Source organism: Mustela nigripes, chromosome 4, assembly GCF_022355385.1.
Source record: "Mustela nigripes isolate SB6536 chromosome 4, MUSNIG.SB6536, whole genome shotgun sequence".
Lineage (NCBI taxonomy): Eukaryota > Metazoa > Chordata > Mammalia > Carnivora > Mustelidae > Mustela > Mustela nigripes.
In genome coordinates this window covers 157,268,578-157,289,043 of record NC_081560.1, presented here as the reverse complement: position 1 = coordinate 157,289,043, position 20,466 = coordinate 157,268,578, and the positions used below count along the sequence as shown (strand labels likewise).

General features: G+C 39.8%; 1 protein-coding gene across 1 annotated transcript in view; it reads right to left on the bottom strand.

Annotated features, from left to right (window-relative positions):
* The window catches only part of TNKS2 (tankyrase 2), a 68,861-nt gene extending 49,274 nt beyond the window's left edge, over positions 1 to 19,587 (bottom strand). The window contains exons 1-3 of the mRNA XM_059398127.1: positions 19,179 to 19,587; positions 5,034 to 5,258; positions 2,804 to 2,899 (exon numbers count right to left, since the gene is read on the bottom strand). Of these exons, the coding sequence (XP_059254110.1) occupies positions 2,804 to 2,899; positions 5,034 to 5,258; positions 19,179 to 19,377 (520 nt within the window). The 5' untranslated portion in view covers positions 19,378 to 19,587. The remainder of the gene's footprint in view (positions 1 to 2,803; positions 2,900 to 5,033; positions 5,259 to 19,178) is intronic.
* Positions 19,588 to 20,466: the final 879 nt, after the last annotated feature.

Below are 20,466 nucleotides of genomic sequence, written 5' to 3'. Positions count from 1 at the left end.
AAGATTTCATTTCTTTTGATGGCTGCATAGTATTCCATTGTGTATATGAGCCCCAAGATTTTTTAAAAAGAGAAAAGCAGGCAATAGCATGGAAAAGTGAAGGGGGAAATGGAAGTGATCGTTACAGTAACAGCTTGCTTTTCTAGAGCCTCTTTGGGGTACTGGACTAAATTTTGCTGGTAATACCGGAAGAAGTATCACAAAGTCCAAGCACACGAGCTCATAGCAGAACCCCTCAGGCTCTTGACTATTAGATCAGATGTGATTCTAATGGTGCTCACACAGGTTAAGAATCCAGAAAATAATATGGCAGAGTTTTTCAAGAGGAAACACTCTGATGAAGTATCCATGTGAAATGGATACTACCACTCAAAAAAGCTTGACAGTTTAAAATGAACCTAGGGTGCCTGGGTAGATCAGTTAAGCATCTGCCTTCAGCTCAGATCATGATTCCAGCATCCTAGGATTAGGTCCCATATTGGGCTCCCTGCTAGGCCGGAAGCCTGCTTCTCCTTCTCCCACTCCCCCTGCTTGTGTTCCCCCTCTGTGTCTCTGTCAAATAAATAAGTAAAATATTTAAAAGAAAATAGAATAAAATGAATCTAGAGACTAAGCCTTATACATGTTAAAAGGTTCCAAAGACATGAATATGTTAAGAGAAAATAGTAACTGACATTCTTCAAGGTACTGAAATTGGTATGACCAGAATCCTCTGCTTTAGAAAAGACAACAGAGCTTTCTGAAAGGTTTTCTTTAAAAAAAAAAAAAAAGAAAGAAAGAAAAAAGAAAAAGGGTACATTAAAAAATGCATATAAAGGGGGTAAAACATGTTACCTGGAAAAGTCAGGGACATTTATTTAATTTTTTTAGATTTTAAAATATCTTACTTTTTTTTAATATCTTAGTTCTTAAAAACTGACAGCCTATATAGAATCTTATCATAAAACCATATACATTACAAAAATTTTTTATCAGAACAACTTCAATGTCTAGAAAAGTAGCATTTTTAGGCAGTTCCAGCTTGCAAATACAAATTCTCTGATTTCAAAAGGAGATGTTTCATAAACCTGGTTTATAAAATTATAAACTGGTCAATAAAATTAATTTCTGAGATTTCAAATATTTTAAGCTATTTCATTTTTTTAAAGTTTTTATTTTAATCACCAGGTGCTCATCACAAGTGCACTCCTTAATCCGCATCACCTGTTCCACCCATCCTCCCACCGGCCTTCCCGTTGGTAACCATAGGTCTCTTCTTTAGTTAAGAGTCTATTTCTTGGGGCGCCTGGGTGGCTTAGTGGGTTAAAGCCTCTGCCTTCGGCTCGGGTCATGATCCCAGGGTCCTGGGATCGAGCCCCGCGTTGGGCTCTCTGCTCGGTAGGGAGCCTGCTTCCTTCTCTCTGCCTGCCCCTCTGCCTACTTGTGATCTCTGTCAAATAAAGAAATAAAATCTTTAAAAAAAAAAAAAAAGAGTCTATTTCTTGGTTTCCCCTTTTTTTCTCTCTGCTTATTTTTTTTGTTGTTTCTTAAATTCTTTACAAGAGTGAAATCACATGGTACTTGTCTTTCTCTGACTTATTTCACTTAGCATTATACTCTAGCCCCATCCATGTTGTTGCAAATGGCAAGAATTCATTCTGTTTTATCGCTGAGTAATAGTCCATTCTGTATATACACCACATCTTTTTTATCCATTTATCTATGGATGGACACTTGGGCTGCCTCTATACCTTGGCTCTTGTAAATAATGCTGCTATAAACATCAGGGTGCATGTGTCCCTCTGAGTGTTTCTGTATTTTTTGAGTAGTACCCAGTAGTGCAATTGCTGGATCGCTTGGGTAGTTCTATTTTTAACTTTTTAAGGAAACTCCATGTTGTTTTCCATAGTGCCTGCACCGATTTGCATTCCCACCAACAGTGCACAAGGGTTCCTTTTTCTCTCCATCCCCACCAACACCTATTGTTTCTTACGTTGTTGATTTTTAGCCATTCTGACAGCTGTAAATGATGTTGAGTATTTTTTTTTTTAAGAGAGAGAATGTGTGCGTTTGTGTGCACAGGAGTGGGGTGGGGAGGGGCAGAGGGAAAGACAGAGACAGAATCCATCCTGGGCATGGAGCCTGATGCAGGGCTTGTTCTCATGACCCTGAGACCATAACCTGAACTGAAATCAGGAGTTGGAGGCTAACTGACTGAGCCACTCAGGTGCCCCAACATTGAGCATCTTTTCATGTGTCTGCTGGCCAACTGTCTATCTTTTTGGAGAAACGTCTATGCATGTCTTCTGCCCATTCTTAATTGGATTATTTGTTTTTTGGGTGTTGATTTTTCTAAGTTCTTTATATATTTTGGATATTAATCCTTTATTAGAGATGTTATTTACAAATATCTTTTCCCATTCTGTAAGGTGCCTTTTAGTTTTGTTGACTGTTTCCTTCTCTGTGCAAAGGCGTTTTATTTTGATGTAGCCCCAATTGTTTATTATTGCTTGGAAAAGTCAGGGACATTTAAAACCTGTCCTGAATACGTGATAGTAACACGCAATTATCTATTACCCCAGAACGAAATACAACAGGAAGCACAAATTTAAACACCAATTTAAAAAGAAAAAAGACAAGCTTTTACTTTTCTTAGGTAATAATCAAACACCAATTATCCAGATGTAGAAAAGATTATCAACTGAACTGACAGTATTTTGAAAATCTAATTAAAGTCATTAACTGGAGGAAACAGACCATCTACCTAGGAGGCTCAATTCTTTATACTCTTCCCAGAATACCCAAAGGGAGTACATAGACTTACCGGTCAGCACTGCTTTGGCAGACGGGTCTGCTAAATCTAATGCTGTCCTTCCATCTGTATTCCGGATGGTTGGCTCAGCTCCATGCTGTAAGAGCACTGCAACAACACAGCGACACTACCTTTCAAAATGGTAATCATGACAATCAGATATTCTCAAAATTCTGGTCCGAAGTCTTTGAGTTATTTAAAGACCTTCCATATCCTGATGGCATGCTAAATGTTCTATTTTAAAGATAAGACTGTATAAAATATTGCATTATTTAATGTATAAGATACATTAAATAAATGTCCCCTAAGCTCAATGTCAGGTTTCCTTTGCTTTGTGACTAAGGACAGATAAGAGTATAAATAAAAGGCTAATTTGCTTGAAAGCTTGTTCTCTAATTCCAAATGAATGGACTGCTCATGGTAGACTGTCCTATCGTAACAAAATGGAATTTCTAAAGCTATGTATAGTCCAGGAATAGGGATCTGTGGAATTAGAAATGAAAAATAAAATCACATGGATAAATTCTTTAAAAAAGAAAAAAATGCCCTCTGTAGGGTTAACAAACCCCAAATCAAAACCATTTCATCACATCCTAGAACATACACAAAAAAGGCTCGTGCTATACTGTGTTGTTATTTGTCATATAAAGATATTCTAGCACACTCTATAAGTAAGGTGCTGAGGAAAGACAGGCAAACACATGCAGAAAGGGGAGCTACCTCCCATTCTTTGACACAGTTATATTCATTCCACTCTACTACTCCCTGTAACAATGCTGGCCAATAGAAATAAAATCAAGTCACACATGTAATTTAGAATTTTCTAGTAGCCACATTAAAAAAAAAAAATAAAAAGAAACAGGTTAAATTATTTTAAACACATTTTATTTAACCCAATACCCAAAGTACCATTTCAGTATTTTATTTATACTGTGATCAATATAAAATTGAGACTTTTGCATTGCTGTTTTTCCAAAGTCAATCTCTGAAAACTGGTATGTAAAAAGTGTATCTAAACTCAAATCAGCCATATTACAAGTCCTCAGCTACCATACTGGACAGTGGAGACCTATAACTATATTTGGAAAACCCTACATTATTAAAGCTGATTATTTGTATCTCTGAGACTCAGGAACTAGAAAAGGACTATGAGCAGAGAGAGTAGCAACTTAGATAACACACAGGAGAGGAGAACTGGGCAGAGATTACTGGGTAATGTGTTTTGTATCTTTATAAATGACCTAACTTGAACTAACCTAACCAGTATAAATAGTGATTTGGGGCTTTGTGATGAAGGGAGAACAGTCAGTCCAGCTTAGAGCACCTGGGCTTTTCCTAGTACACAGAGTTGGTTTTCTATCTGTCTCCAACATTTCAACTGGCCCTGTTTTGCATCAGGAAACAGAGTTAAGGTAAGCAGAGTCCAAAATCCCTGACTGGAAGGCTCAGAAAAGTTAATACCAGATTAACGAAAACTCTCAAATAAGCAACCTTTTCAATGATAATTTTGTGATCAGCCTGTCAGGCAAATCCTCTATCATTTGTTAAAGCATTCTAAATGACTGATAATTTGTCCTTCAAATGTTTCTGTACTTATCCTGCCATTTTTATTCTACAACAACCCTACTTCATGCCCTCATCATTTGTCATCTGGGTTATTCTACAGCTTCCCAGCTGGTCTCTCTGATGCCTTCTATTCAACCTAACCCCCTTCAGATCATTCTTCTGAAAATAAGTACACTTCATGAGACTGTTTCCTTAAAAGTCTTCAAAAGTCTTCAATGATTCCACACTACCTACATAACAAGAACAAGTTCCCTAACCTGGAATTCAAAGCTCTATTCAAAGATAGAAGTCTATCTACCTTTTTCAATCTTTCTCCCATTACTTCCTGGAAAGACTCCAGGAAGGAGCAACCTGACTCTAACCAAGTCACAATACTCAGTTCCCTCTAACAATTCCTGTTCACTTCTACCATGACTTTACCTGGTTTTTCATGTGTCTTATTCTCCCAGGAGAATCTAAATGAGAACAGGAATTTTGTATTCTTCTTTAAAGAACTTAAGTTTAATACCATATAAAAACAGACACTCAGTAAATAATGGTTAGGTTAAATCACAAAGTGTTCTTTAGTATTTAAATTCAGCCTGGCAGAATTTGATCATATTAACAAATGAATTCAATTTAGACTCTGAATAGTTACAAACTGTTTCAGGAAGATTCAGAAAGTAAATAGTCTTACCAATGCAAACATCAATCTTTCCTTTAATTGCAGCTTCATGGAGGGGGGTATAATTCCAATTATCACGAGCATTTGGATCTGCACCGTGTCGCAAAAGGAGACTGACTACTTCAGCATGACCAAAAGAACATGCGTTATGAAGAGGAATAAGCCCTCCATCATCACGTGCTTGGACATTTGCACCATTCTGAAGCAAATATTCAACTACATCTTTCCGCCCAAAACCTAGAAGAAAGCAAATTATCCACATTTAAGTTTGCCAAAGAAAATATATCACTTAGTAATGATAAGTACTAGCTATGCTAAAATGTCTCTGGATGAAGAATAACAAAAGATTCAACAATTCAAAAAATAACTGATGGAAAGAAGATCTGGAATATATCACTAACTAATCTTAATGAGAAAGCCAAGGGCCTAACAGTTTAGGCAATACAGCTGATCCTCGAACAACATGGGTGTGAACTGCACAGATCCACTTATAAGCAGATTTTTTACAGTACTGTAAATGTTTTTTCTTCATTATTATTGTAAGAATACAGTATACAGGACATATAATATACAAAATATGTGTTACTCGACTGTTTATGTTATCAGTAAGACTTCTATGGTCAACAGTAGGGTGTTTGTGGTTAAATTTTGGGTAGTCAGAAGTTATATGCAGATTTCTGACTGCACAGGGGGTCAACACCCCAAACCTCATGTTCAGAGAACCTCATGTTTCAGAGAATGGTTTATGAAATAGGTGACTGAAAGCTCAATGTTCAAATGTTTTCCACTCTAGACTAGCATTTCTAATAGCAAATACAGAGTTCTGCATATTTAAAGTGCATACATTTTCAGATGTCCTAAGCATGTAACTCTTGCTATAGAATCCCTTACCCAAATCTATCTCATAAAATGGTTCCACTAAATTGGAGGACTAAGAGATAGCAACAAGGAATTCTGCTTACAGTTTGTATGTGTCTATGCATTGAAGATAAAAGTGATCCTTGGGAAAGGTGTGACATCAAAGGTGTCTTCAAAGGAGCCCCTAATTTGTCACATGCACCACACAAGCAACTTCTTTCTAGGTATGAGGCCTCCTTTGGAAAACCATGTACCACAGTTCTGCTCTAAGTGCTCCCATATCAAACAACAGAAAAAGTCCTACAACTCATTTTTACTGGTTTACAGCTTTAGTACCAAATGAATTCCAATCTCTTACCATTCTCGTTCCCGCATAAAAGCACTTAAAACTTTTCTACAGCTAAAAAAATGAAATGAAAAGAATTTCAGGCATATGTTAAAGCAGATACATGTGTGCTGAGAGAGAGAAAGCCCTTCTCACTCATCTAAAGTTTCACCCCAATATTCTTTTTTATTTGATGAGGATATTTTGAAAATTATTTTTATTAACATATAATGTATTATTTGCCCCGGATCATCCCAGTATTCTTCAAACCACCAAGGCTGAAAATGGTTCTTCTAAGACCAGAATGTGAGCTGAATGAGAAAGCAGCAGTAGAATGCTTTTAAGGTGTATGCCTGGGGCTGGCCAAGTTGCAGCCGATGGAAGAATTAGATGGCTGTAAAGATTACCTGGATTCTATGTTTTGTTTTATTTATTTAAAAAGATATTTATTTATTTATTTATTTAACATAGGGAGATCACATGTAGGCAGAGAGGCAGGCAGACAGAGGGAGAAGCAGACTCCCTGCTGAGCAGATCATCCGATGCAGGGCTCAATCCCAGGACCCTGAGATATGGCAGAGGCTCAACCCACTGAGGCACCCAGGAACCCACTATGTTTTGTTTTAATACCGCTAGGCTCCATGTCACAAAGATGAGTATCTTTGTATGTCTGATTCTCCTTATTCTCAAAGAGCTCACAATTTAAGACAGGGAGAAACAAAAAGAGCTTAGAATTTCAATACAATATGACTGCCATACAGAGGCACATATAAAATGCTACAGAGTCCAAAGACAGAAATACCCAAATTGGGGGAAAGCAGAGAATAAGAAGGACTACCTAAGGAGATTCCAGCAAGGACATCTGAGCTGATGGGATACAGAAAAATTAAGGGGTCATTAGGAGAATGGGGCAAGGCAAGATGAGGGGAAGGATTAGAATAAGGGAAGAGCACTGCAGTCCAAGCAGTAGAGACCAAAGTACATAGAAGACCAAAAAGTACATAGAAGCATAAAAGAGCAAATCATTCCTAATAGGATACAGAATGCCAATTAGGCAGATGCCAGGTGAGGAAGAACCTTTTATATGCCATGATAAGGCAGCATCTGGATTTTGTCCTATGGAGTAATAGAGAATAGTGATTTTTTAAATAAACATTTTATTTTTTTATTTGACAAGAGAGTTAGAGAGAGAGCACAAGTAAGCAGAGCATCAGGAAGAGGGGGAGAGAGAGAAGCAGGCTCTCTGCTGAGCAGGGAGCCTGATGTGGGGCTCGATCCCAGGACCCTGGAATCATGACCCGAGCTGAAGGCAGCCGCTTAACCAACTGAGCCACCTGGGCGCCCCGAGAATAGTGTTTTCAAAACTGTTTTCAGGCAGATTTTAATGAATCATTTTCTGTCCTTAAAAAAATTTGAGATATAAACTTAAATAAAGCATATTAGTTTCAGGCATGTAATATAATAATTCAGTATTTATATACATTGTCAAATGATCACAATAAGTCTAGTTAACATCCACCGACACACCTAATTACAAATTTTCTTGTGATGAGAACTCTTAAGATCTACTCTCAGCAACTTTCAAATATATGTGATTAACTATAGTCACCATACTCTACATTATATATTTTTTGTAATGGAAACTTGTATCTTTGGACCACCTGTACTCATGTACCCACCCTACTTCTCCTACTTCTCCCTCCCTTCTTCTACTCATCCCCTACTTCTGGCAACCACCAATCTGTTCTGTGAACTTGGGTTCTTTTGTTTTGTTTAGTAAGATTCCACATACAAGTGAAATCATACAGTACTTCTTTCTTTTACTTAGCATAACATACTCAAGGTCAATCCATGTCACAAATGGCAATATTTCACTCTTACGGTTAAATAATATTCTATTATAAATATATACATATACCACTTTTCCTTCATCCATCAATTGACACTTGGCTGCTTTAGGTCTTGACTATTGTAAATGACACTGCAATGAACAGGTGTGTGTGTTTATCTTTTTGAGCTAACAATTCCTAATGAAATCTTGTAAAATTCTAATATATACAGTGATCACTGAAAAAACACCCAATTCCTGGTATGTAACTGGCACTCACAGAGTTGCAACTTAACTGAATTCAGTGTAACAACACAATTCAGCTTGAATCCTCCTTCTTCAAAAGCCCTCACAAAGACCCAAAGGAAATTATCCCTGTATTACTGAGGCATCTCTTAGAAATAGTATGAAAAATACTGCTATATATTTTAAGTCATTACTGAAGGACAAACAAATACCTAGTAATGTTTAAGAACAACAATAAAGTGGCACCTGGGTGGCTCAGTGGGTTAAAGCCTCTGCCTTCGGCTTGGGTCATGATCCCAGGGTTCTGGGATCGAGCCCCACATCGGGCTCTCTGCTCAGTGGGGAGCCTGCTTCTCCCTCTCTCTCTCTGCCTGACTCTCTGCCTACTTGTGATCTGTGTCTGTCAAATAAATATATAAAATCTTAAAAAAAAAAAAACACTGTTCTGAATCTTTCTTTACAAAAAAAAAAAAAAAAAATCTAGTAATATCCCAGAAACCAACTCCTATCAGTACCTATTTTATTTGTTGGAAGTATCATAATTTAACTATAGATCTTCCTCAACTTCTGATGGGTTTATAGCCTAATAAACCCATTAAAATTAAAATACTCTTAAGTCAAAAATACATTTAATACATCTGACCTACTAAACATCAATCACAGCTTAGCCTAGCCCACTTTAAATGGGCTCAGAACACTTATATATTAGTCTACAATTGGGCTAAATAATTTCACCCAAATCCTACATTGTAATATAGTGTTGGGTATCTCCTGCAATTTACTGGATACTGAACAGAAAAAGAGTAACATAACGATTGCACAGAATGGTTTTAAGTGAACTGGCTGTTCACCCTCATGACTGCACAGCTGACTGGAGCTACAGCTCAATGCCCCTGCCCAGCCTCATGAGTATCGTACCGCGTAGTGCCACCCCAGGAAAAGATCAAAATTCAAAATCTGAATGCATACCACTGTAAAATCATATAATCATAATCAAACCATCATCAGTAGAAGATCTGTAGTTCCTTTCTCATGGGTAGTTACTACTTTTTTTTGCTACTGTACACAATATTGCCAGAAGTAACTAAAAAGAGAAAACTGATAGCATCTGGTGACTTCTTTAACTTGAGGACAGAGAAGGAATGGGGTGACTATCAGATCTCTGAGAAACAAAACAGCTTTTGTGAGTTAAGATGATTTAGTTTTGGAAATGCTTAGTGAGGTGTTTGTGGATCAAATACCAAGTAGAAGGTTCTGCAGATCTTGAACTCAGGAGCTAGAGCTATGAGCATCAGGATGACATTTCAAGCCATGCATGAAAATAAATGAGGCTGGCTACAAAGCACTAGTTTTCTATCCGTTTTGTTGAAAGAAGTGTACTTCTATCAAAGACCCATCACTTTTCATCTTGTACTTTAGTCCCTTCTTACCTTCTCAAGGTCTCTGTTCCCTCCCCACTCCCAACAACCTCTCCCTTTCTACTAGATGATTCTTGATAGTATGTAAATGTGTTCTACATCTTCTATTTTATGAAAAATATCCTCCCTAAACTCAAATTTCCATTTCTCTGCTCCCTTGCATAATCAAATCCCTAAAGGCTGTCACCAATTCTCTCTATTCACACTTCTTCCAAATCCAATCTGGCTTCTGCTTCTTTGTAACTGCTTTCATCAAGGTCATTTGAAATCTCTATGTTGCCAAATTCAAGGGCTATATGTGTGTCTTCATTTGATCATACCCCTCAACAACATTTGGCAACTAAGTACTCCCTTCCTTGCTGAAACACCGTCTCCAAAATTTCCATTTCATCACACACTCCTGGTTTTCCTATCTCATCCATTCATTTAACAAATCAGAGAGTATCTACTACATGACCCGACACTTTTTTTTTGGTGTCTGGGACATGCTAGTGAACAAGAGACCAAATCCCTGCCTTTGATGGGGGTAAATGAGCAATAAATGCAAAAAAAAAAAAAAAAAAAAAAAAAAGCTAGAAGGTCACAGGATAAAGAGCAGAGGAGAGATCACGGTGTGTGTACAGAGGTGGGTTATAAAGTTGAATAGGGAGGTCATCACAGGTGTTGTCGGGATGGTAACATTTGGTTGAAGACTTGAAAGACAGGTGGTTAGCCTTCCTGCCAACAGTATGGCCAGAGTGACTGAAGCTGAGTGAGAAAGCAGGAGCAAAGTAGGAGATGAGGTTAGAAGTAATGAGGGCCAGATACATAGGTTCAAGGACCACTCCAAGAATCTGGTGGCAATTATCAGAATAACTAGTGGCAGATCCTGGATACTCTGAAGGTAGTAGGGCTGAAAAGGTGAGCGTGAGAGGAGTCATGGATGACATTAAAGTTTTTGGACTGAGGTAAAGGGGTGGAGCTGGCCATCAGCTTAGATGGGAAGGCTGCAGACAAAATAGGTCTGTGGCAGAAGAGGAGTTCAAGTCTGGGCAGTCCTATCTACCCAAGGCCATCTTGCCTCCTCCACCTAATTTCTAAATGTTTGCATTCCTCTGGACTCAGTTCTTTATCCATTTTTCCCTTCTTAGATGATCTCATCTACTCCTATGGCATTAAGTACCATTTAGATATACAGCTTCCGAATTTAAATCGCCAATCTAGCTAGACCTTTCACCTGAATTCCAGACAGTTTACTAGACATATCTCCACCTGGATATTTCAAAGCCATCTCAAACTCAACATGTTCCCAAACTTTTCTTCATTTCCAATGACCCTTGCTCTAGACCCAACCACTACTGTCTCCAGCTTGAACTATTTCAACAATCTAATTGGGCCTCACCACTTTTGTCCCCAGTGACCTTTTATTTATTTATTTGTTAAATATTTTATTTATTTATTTGACAGAGATCACAAGTAGGCAGAGAGGCAGGTAGGGAGAGAGGTGGAAGCAGGTTCCCCGCTGAGCAGAGAGCCCAATGCGGGGCTCAATCCCAGGACCCTGGGATCATGACCTGAGCTGAACGCAGAGGTTTTAACCCACTGAGCCACCCAGGTGCCCCCCCAGTGACCTTTTATTTTTATTTCATTTATTTACTTTTTTATGTATTTTTAAAAATTTTATTTTTTTATTTGACAGAGATCACAAGTAGTCAGAGGCAGGTAGGGAGAGAGGGGGAAGCAGGCTCCCCGCCGAGCAGAGAGCCCTCTGTGGGGCTTGATCCCAGGACCCTGGGATCCTGACCTGAGCTTAAAGCAAAGGCTTTAACCACTGAGCCACTGGCCCCCCAGGGACCTTTTAAAAACAACCATCATGGAGTGTCTGGGTGGCTCAGTTGGTTAAGAGTCTGACTTTTTTGATCTCAGCTGAGCTCTTGATTTGAGTTCAGGCCCCAGGCTGCACCCAGGCTGGGTGTGGAGCCCACATAAAAGACAAAAAAGCCAAACAAAAAACAACCCCCCCCCCAAGCCCCCCACCAAAAACAGTCACCATTATTATTTACATTAGTTAAACCATGATATAATATGTACCAATATATTAACATTATATTATCAATAATATAGTATTTCTTTAAAATAGTTCACTGGCTTCCCAGTGATACTCACAGAATAAAATTCAATCACTCTTACTGTGTCCTACAAGATCTGCTGCATGAACTAGCTCTTATCTACTTCTCTAACTTCATTTCATACTACTCTTCAGTTTCCAAATATGATCCAGCTTTCTTTCAGTTTATCAAGCATGCCAACGTTACATGCTGCCCTTCTGCTTGGACTGCTCTTCCCTTTTTCTTTGCATTTCTCACTACTTACTGCAGTCATCCCTCACTATACACTCTTTCTGACTAATTCAATAACTTTGTATCAAAAGGATTTCCTAGCCATCAAGGTCACTGAAACCTGTGTGAAGACTGACAGCAGAAACCAGTATCTTTTTATTATTTAATTAATTTATTAAAAAAATTTTTTTAAAGATTTTATCTTATTTGACAGAGATCACAAGTAGACAGAGAGGCAGGCAGAGAGAAAGGGGGAAGCAGGCTCCCCAGTGAGCAGAGAGCCCGACTTGGGGCTCAATCCTAGGACCCTGAGATCATGACCCGAGCCGAAGGCAGAGGCTTAACCCACTGAGCCACCCAGGCATGCCCCCCAACAAATTATTATTTTTTAAAGATTTTATTTATTTGAGAGACCGAAAGAGAGAGAGAGAGAGAGAGAGAGAGAGAACGAGCAAGGGGAGGGGCAGAGGAAGAAACGAGCAAGGGGAGGGGCAGAGGAGGAAACAGGGGCTCCCTGAGCAGGGAGCCTGATAGGGGACTCAATTTCAGAACCCCAAGATCACGATCTGAGCCAAAGGCAGACTGAACAACCCAGGCATCCTTGAAATTGGCACTTTTATTTTATTTTATTTTATTTTATTTTATTTTATTTATTTGAGAGAGAAAGAGCAAGAGAGAGCATGAGAAGGGGGAGGGTCAAAGGGAGAAGCAGAATCCCACTAAGCAGGGAGCCCAATGTGGGACTCAATCCTGGGACTCCAGGATCATGACCTGAGCAAAGGCGGTCACTTAACCAAACAGCCATCCAGGCGCCCAATATGGCATGTTTTTAAAGTTGCACTATAAAAAGACTACAGTATGTGAGGAGAGGTCATGTTGCTATCCTGAAAGAGATGAAGAGTCGGAGCTCTTGAAGGTCTGAAGCCACTTCTCTGCATGAAAATAATTATTTAAAATTTTTTATTGTTGGAAGTTTGGCAAAAGCTTTAGATTTTTTAAAAAAGATTTTATTTATTTGAGAGAGAGAGAGTGAAAAGAGAGCACAAGAGGGAGAAGGAGACTCATTGCTGAACAAGGAGCCCAATGTGGGGCCCGATCTCAGGACCCTGACATGAGCTGAAGGCAGAAACTTAACCGAGTGAGCCACCCAGGCACCCAAAAACTTTAGATTTAAGATATTTCTCAAACTCTGAGGGATAATCCTTGATGAAATCCTCATTCTTTAGTGTCAAGAACAGTTCAAAGTCTTCTGGTAAGTACTCTTTAAAAAAAAAAGCTTTGCAGGATATATTCTGATCATGTTCTCACTGGCCAGGTAAAACATGAGAAGGCCTTAGAGTTAATGCCAATCTCTAAATCCTAAGGATCTCTTTACAAAGGTATTAGAAGCCTAAAGTTAGTAGTCATGGCTACTCAGCATACACTGCGGTCTATTTTATAATTATGGAACAGAACTCATCTTCAAATACTGCTCTACGTTTGAAAATACTGATGAAATCATACACTGAGTCTGAATTCACTAAAAAGCACTGACAGGAAAACAAAACAGGTGTATTTGGAAAATAAATCTGCTGATCAATAAACTGTGTCACTTAATGGTAGGTATTATGTCCTGTTCATTTCTATTCACTGGCCAAGGCCAGTAGCTGGCATATAGCAGGACTTGATAAACATCTGCTTAGTACATTGTTGGAGGAGTAATCAAATGACCCTCACAAGACTTTGCAGTTGCTAATACGTGACCATTAAGGAGTCTATTCAATTTTTTTGTCAAATTTCACTACTATGTCGTTGCCATCAGTTTCAGGACTATCGCTAACCATGACTATTGTTAACATCTTATTTTGCTACTATACTAAAACAGGATTTAATCTGAATGGCTTCCAAAGAGCAGGGGAAGTCACAACAGAAAAACCAATTTAGACTCTCAGAGAGTTTCACTGAAGGCCACCACCTCCCCTTTTTTTACAGTCCAAATGTGGGATAGGTCCCTGATATAAAATGTCCAATATGAAATGATAGTGATGTCCAGGCTGGTGTCACACAGGGCTTTGTCAGAAGGAAAAGTGCAGAAACAGAAAATGTCAAAACACTATGAGGCAGAGAAGGAGGTGGTCTGGGAGTTGGGAATGTGTAATTGAGAACAGCTTTGACTTATATAGCCAGGACTCTTACCAGTTTTTTCTGAGGGATGCTATTTAAAACCTCTCATTTACTGTTTAGTTTACCAAGATTCAGGAAAGTTATCCTCCGTATATATTTCTTTAGAATGAGGAATATAAATAACAAGGTTTTGCTCAGTGCAACTTGGGACAGATATAGGAGAAATCTGGAAAATAATGTCATGGCCTCTGGGTTATCAAATCCTGACAATCTGAGTGAAGAGTACTGAAACAAATACTCCAAACTAGTTATTATTGAAGTAAATCTCTAAGTCCCACAAGATCTGAAGAAAGAAGTGTAGCTCAAGTGTTGGTAATATACTGGGAGATCTGGTAAGTTAAGAAATATTCTAAATTCTTAAACTGGTCTTTACTTGATATATATGTATTTTTTAACTGATGTGGGATTTAATCATTTCCCACAACAAAAACAAATCCTGGAAATAATATATAATCCTAGTCCTAGGTAAGGAATATGGATCCATTTTGTGCATCTCATAGAATTATAGCACTGGCCTACAGCCAAAAGTAGGAAAAGCTATTGAGATGTTTTTGGAGGTCTTAGCACCATTTTGGGAAAGGATATGAATGGCAATCACAAAGGCTATTATATCTTTGGTAGCTGACTTGTTAAAACATTCATTTGGGGTAAACATTCCACTTTTCTATACTAGTTCAGATTCTGACCATTTGGTCTAACTGCCCACTCTTTCTACAACATCTCTGAAAGATGCCAATCCAACCACTGGATACTTCCAGCCAATTTCACAATCAAACAGATTATTAAAGGAGGTCTGACTCCTTGTGATCTTTCACCTACTGGCCTTGGTTTTGACTGCCCAAGCCACACAACTCATATCCAATATCCCTTTCACTTTTTTATTTGTCTTCTACGTATGTGAAGACAATAGCGTTGTATAACCTTAGTTTTCTTTCATCTCTAAGGTGACTCTAGTTTTTTTTTTTTTTTTTAAAGATTTTATTTATTTGACAGAGAGAGAGAAATCACAAGTAGGCAGAGAGGCAGGCAGAGAGAGAAAGAGGAGGAAGCAGGCTCCCTGCGGAGCAGAGAGCCCGACATGGGGCTCGATCCCAGGATCCTGGGATCATGACCTGAGCTGAAGGCAGAGGCTTTAACCCACTGAGCCACCCAGGCGCCCCGTGACTCTAGTTTTATCTGTTGCTTTTATAATAAATTCCTTATGTTCTAATTTCACTTCCCTCCTCTGAATAAAATACCAAACCTGTGGGCCTGGGTGGCTTAGCCAGTTGAGTGGCTGGACTCTTCATTTCAGTGCAGGGTCGTGGGATTAAGCCCCGCACTTGGTGCAGAGTTTGCTTGAGATTCTCTCCCTCTCCCCCGTTGCCCCTCCCCCCAAAGCACACTTTCCATCTCTCTCTCAAATAAATAAATCTTTAAAACAAAAACAAAAAAAGACACCAACCCTCCCGAAACACTCTTACATGCAACTTACACAACTGAATATAATAACTGGAAATCAATCTTAGTCCAACGTAGATATCTGAATAGCATATAAATACAACTGTTACCTTGTTTAGCTAGAGCTCTATAATGCAAGCTCTTTTCAACTGGACATTCTCTAATAACATATAAATATGTACCACATCTTTTTCCATCATCTCTATATGTGAATTCCTTAAACCTAAAAAGTGTTTTACCTATTTCTCCACTGAATGATACCTCTCTGCATGCCGCAAAGACTGAAGCCACGGAATTCTATCACCACCCCCAAACCTATTCTAAGGTTCTAGAGAATGCTATATATTTCCTTCTTTGGCTCTGACAGACAACATGACGTTCTTCCAAAGGTTTTGTCTCTCTTCTTTGTTTTTCAGAAATAAATTCAGAGAACCAATCTCCTTTACTGTAATCTGCTGTTTTCTAGGGGATTTTACTGTCAAGAATTTCAGATGGTATTGCTGTTGGCAAAATTAGACTTGCAGCTTCCCTATCCATCAACTTGCCTCAACAAGTTTTGTGATTTATTAAAAAAAAAAATCATTCATATCCTCTGTGTGTGGTAGGGGATTGAAGAAGAAACAATTTTTTCTCATAAGAAATGGCTTCTGAAGGGATGCCTGGGTGGCTCAGTCCGTTAAAGTGTTCAACTTTTGATTTTGGCTCAGGTCACGATCTCAGGGTCTTGAGATTGAGCCCCCACATTGGGATCCAAGCTCAGCACAGAGTCTGCTTGCGATTCTTTCTCTCCCTCTCCCTCTGCATCCCCCTACACTGAGCTCTCTCACTCTAAAATAAGTATTTTTTTAAAAAGATTTTATTTATTTATTTGACAGACAGAAATCACAAGTAGGCAGAGAGGTAGGCAGAGAGAGAGGAGGAAAGCAGGCTCCCTGCCGAGCAGAGAACCCAATGCGGGGCTCAATCCCAGTACCCTGGGATCATGACGTGAGCCAAAGGCAGAGGCTTTAACCCACTGAGCCACCCACGAGCCCCTAAAATAAATTAATTTTAAAAAAGACCAAAAATAAACGGCTTCTTAAATAATTTATCTAGAAGAAATGCAATCTAGTTTAATAGTAAAAAGTACCCACCAGAAAAAAAGTTCCTATTTATGTTTATTATTTTTCATTAAGAGAAGAACTCCACTCCCTGGGAATTAACTGCCTATTGGGAGCAAGTGACTACTCTCTTAATTTAACTAAATATTTGATTTATTTATTTAATTGATTAAATTAAATTAATTTATTTAACTAAATATTTACTTTAACTAAATATTTTAGATAATAAGACAATCCAAAATTTTTCTAAACTGTTCGATCACGATTCATTTCCTTAGTCTGCATAAATCTCATTCCCATTGCTTGGAAATCAAAACAAAGACAAAAACATGTCCCCTCCCCCTGTAAAACCTCCAAACTTTAATTGGTTAAAAAAAAGAAAAAAAGCCGGCTTACCCTACAATGTACAAACACAAGAACTGCTTGCTCAAGCAGTTCCACAGTCCCCACACCTACACTGAGCTTCCAATGGCATGTTTATATGTACACCAACATGACAGCTCAAGGTCTGTAAGAGATTATAAAATGTATTCTCCTCATGTAAGAGAAAACGTAGCTGGATACATTTATTTAAAAGTTAAACTAGGTTCTCTCATTAATTACTAACTCAGATTGAATTTACAAAGCTAATTTTTTAAAAGTTTCTTATATGACTGGGTTTAGATGCAGGGGTTTTAATGCTCCGGTTTAATGTACACCATTAGCAACTTCTATTACTTTCCTTTTACACCTTAAATTCTCAGTTGTATAACCTGCACCAGATCACCTGGGTAAATATTGAGACACATTGATTCCTAAAACAAATTTTCCATTTCAGTCAAAGCCATATGAAATCTTATGTAAAAAAGTACTTTGAAATGTTGGGAAAGAACTGAGGGTGGGATGGTGGAGGAGGAACAAGGTCAATAAGAAGCTAATCCCATAACCTCTAAATATTACTATTTTCAGATATGAACTCATTAATACACCAAATTCTTGAAAGGTAGCAACTAAGATCTTGCTTGGCTATTTTTATCCCACAGATCAAGTGAACAGAATCTAAGTAACACTACCCTTTGGATTACTTATCAGTTGGTTATGACAATTTGCCAAATTAGTTGTTTAAATGTTGACTACATGGCCAAACAGGGCAATTCAAATTAGCTGAGAAAAGATAGCACTGACCACTAAAATTTTAGGCAAAGTGGCAAGCAAGTGAGATCTGACTTGAGTGTCTTTCTCCTTTCTCTTTCTGCTGCCTACAGGCTGTTTCTAGTTCTCCCACCCAACCTTCCTCCTAAAAGGCTCTCCAAATAGGAACCCAAGAAAGTTGGAACTGATAAAGCATATTCTCTAGTAGTATTTATGTTTTAAAACAGGGACGAGTTAAAGCAAATAACTTAAGTAAAAGCAATGTCTTGTGAACATGGGAATTTTTCTTACACTCTTTCTCTGCTCATCATGCCAACTACAAAAGAAGGGAACCCTTTACATACTGTTTTTTAAAAAATTATTTTAACCAGACATGTAACACAAAATAAAAAACCAAGAATACCCTAAGTATGAGAACCTACTCCCATTTTCAATCATGCATAGCTCACCTGAGGATACAGTCATGATCTTTTCTCCAAGTGAAAGGCATAAATGATTTATGGAAATAAACTGAGAAACAAAAATAAACTGAGAACCCCTAGTACTTTTAAATTCTTCAGTTAAACTTAATACCTTTATATCATAAAATCAACATAGTAAATATTAAAGGAAAAGTAATTCAAACGATCTAAATCTCAGAAAGAGGCGAGATGCGTCCCAACTTCAATTCTAGATCCCAGCTAAAGTACCTCCACCATCTCTTCATCTCATTCTACCACTTTCCACCCCAACTTGTGTATGTGGCAGCCACGACCCGCCCGCACCCCACCCCCCTCAAAGTCAGTTCACCCAAACTTGATTACTCCCAGTTCTAGCCTCCCCAGAAACTTGCTAATGACTGGCTACCCTGACAAACCCATTAACACTAACGTGTCAATGACCAATTAAGCTACTCCTCCTAAATTACACCCTTGTATTTTACAAAGACCTCTAAAACCTTAACCCAAAGGATTGATAAGAATTCTAGTGGAACTTACAAGAACGATAAATTTTGGAGATAACTGGCCTTTCAAATCACAGGGTCTACCGCGTCCCCTACCCTTTCTTGTGTATGGAAGGCTCCTAGAGTGGCAAAACCGGAAGTTGGTACAGGTATTGTTGATACAAAACAAAGCAAAAAAAAAAAAAAAAAATCCACTGAGTGCGGCACGTTCGCCCCCTAGCCCCATGTCGTCGCCTTGGTCCCCAATCGATGAGAACGAGAGGACTAGTACCGAAGTCCTAAGGGGAAAAGCCGGGGCCAGAGGAGCGCAGCCTTTGGTTTCAGGCCTGAGAGCCACGGTGGGCAGGAGGGGTGTAGGGCGAAGCGAGGCGGCATCAGTTGGGTTACCTGCGGCAAAGTGCAGTGGGGTGGATTTCCTGCCTGCCGTGTCGCGGCTGTTCACCTTCTCGGGGGTCACTAGCCTCTTGACTCGCTCCACGTCCCCGTTGCGGCACGCCTCGAAGAGCTCGCGAGCGGCTGGCTCCACCGCCTCGGCCGCCGCGCCCGCGCAGGCCGCGCCCCCGCCGGCGCAGCGGCGGCCCGACATGATCCTGGCCGCCGCCGCCGCCAGCAGCAGCGCCAGCAACGGCAGCAGGAGCCCCGGCCCTGCAAGCAAGAGGGCGAGGCCCCCCGGAGCAGACGCGCTCAGGGCCTGGGCCGCTCGGCTCCCTGCTGTCACCGGGGTTGGCGCAGTCCCATGGCCGCGCCGCCGCGCGCCCCTCGCTCGGCCCAGCGACCCCGGGCTGCCCCTCGGCGGCGGCGGCAGCGCGAACCCGCCGTTCGAGGCCCGAAGCGACGCGGCGGCGGAAGCTGGCAAGACCCCTCCTGCCAGCTCCGCTGAGCCCTGGGAGGGCACGTGACGTGGTGCGGCGCGTGCGCAGTGCTGAGAGACCAGCCCTCCCAGTTTTGGCGAGTGGGGCCTTGCGGAGGGGCTTGTGGGAAATGTGAGGCGAGAACTTTGGCCGCAAGAGGAGAAGGGGCTTCGTTCGGCCGCCATCTTTGCAGTGGGTTTTGCTGAAGTCGAATGCTTTTGGTTATTGTCTTTTTTTAATGTATGGATTTCATGAGCTGAATTTCCTTATTGTTATTACACAGAAAAGAGCCATTGAAAGCCCCCCCCCCCGATCTTGCATATTATTCTGGAATTCTTAGTGTGGAAATTTTCCATTTTTCAGCTTTCACAATCCCTTTTTCCTAGGGGATTTCTTTTCCGTTTTCCTTCCTGTCTCTTCCTTTCCCTTTCAAATGGTATTCTGTTGTTTCTTGTGAGTCACATCTCGAAACGAATGAGTTGCTTTCCACTTCATGAGGAGTTTGGATAAGCTGTCCCAAAGAAAGCAATGAAAGTGTGTTCCAATTCTAAATTTAATAATTTGAGTGGGATGGCTCGGATTAATTACTCTTCCCATAGTCGTTAGGTGGAAGTTACTAATAGGCCCATAAGGATATCAGCCTTTTACTGACTTGGTTGGGGTGTGGCTACATTGGATATATGCATCACTGACGAAGTTTAATGATTTGCTGTATATATACATGCATATATGGAAGGAAGGAAAGCACACAGTTAATTGTCACGCTTAAGGTAGTAATCTAGCTGTTATCTTTCCCTACTCCATGCCCTGGACTCAGGAAACTG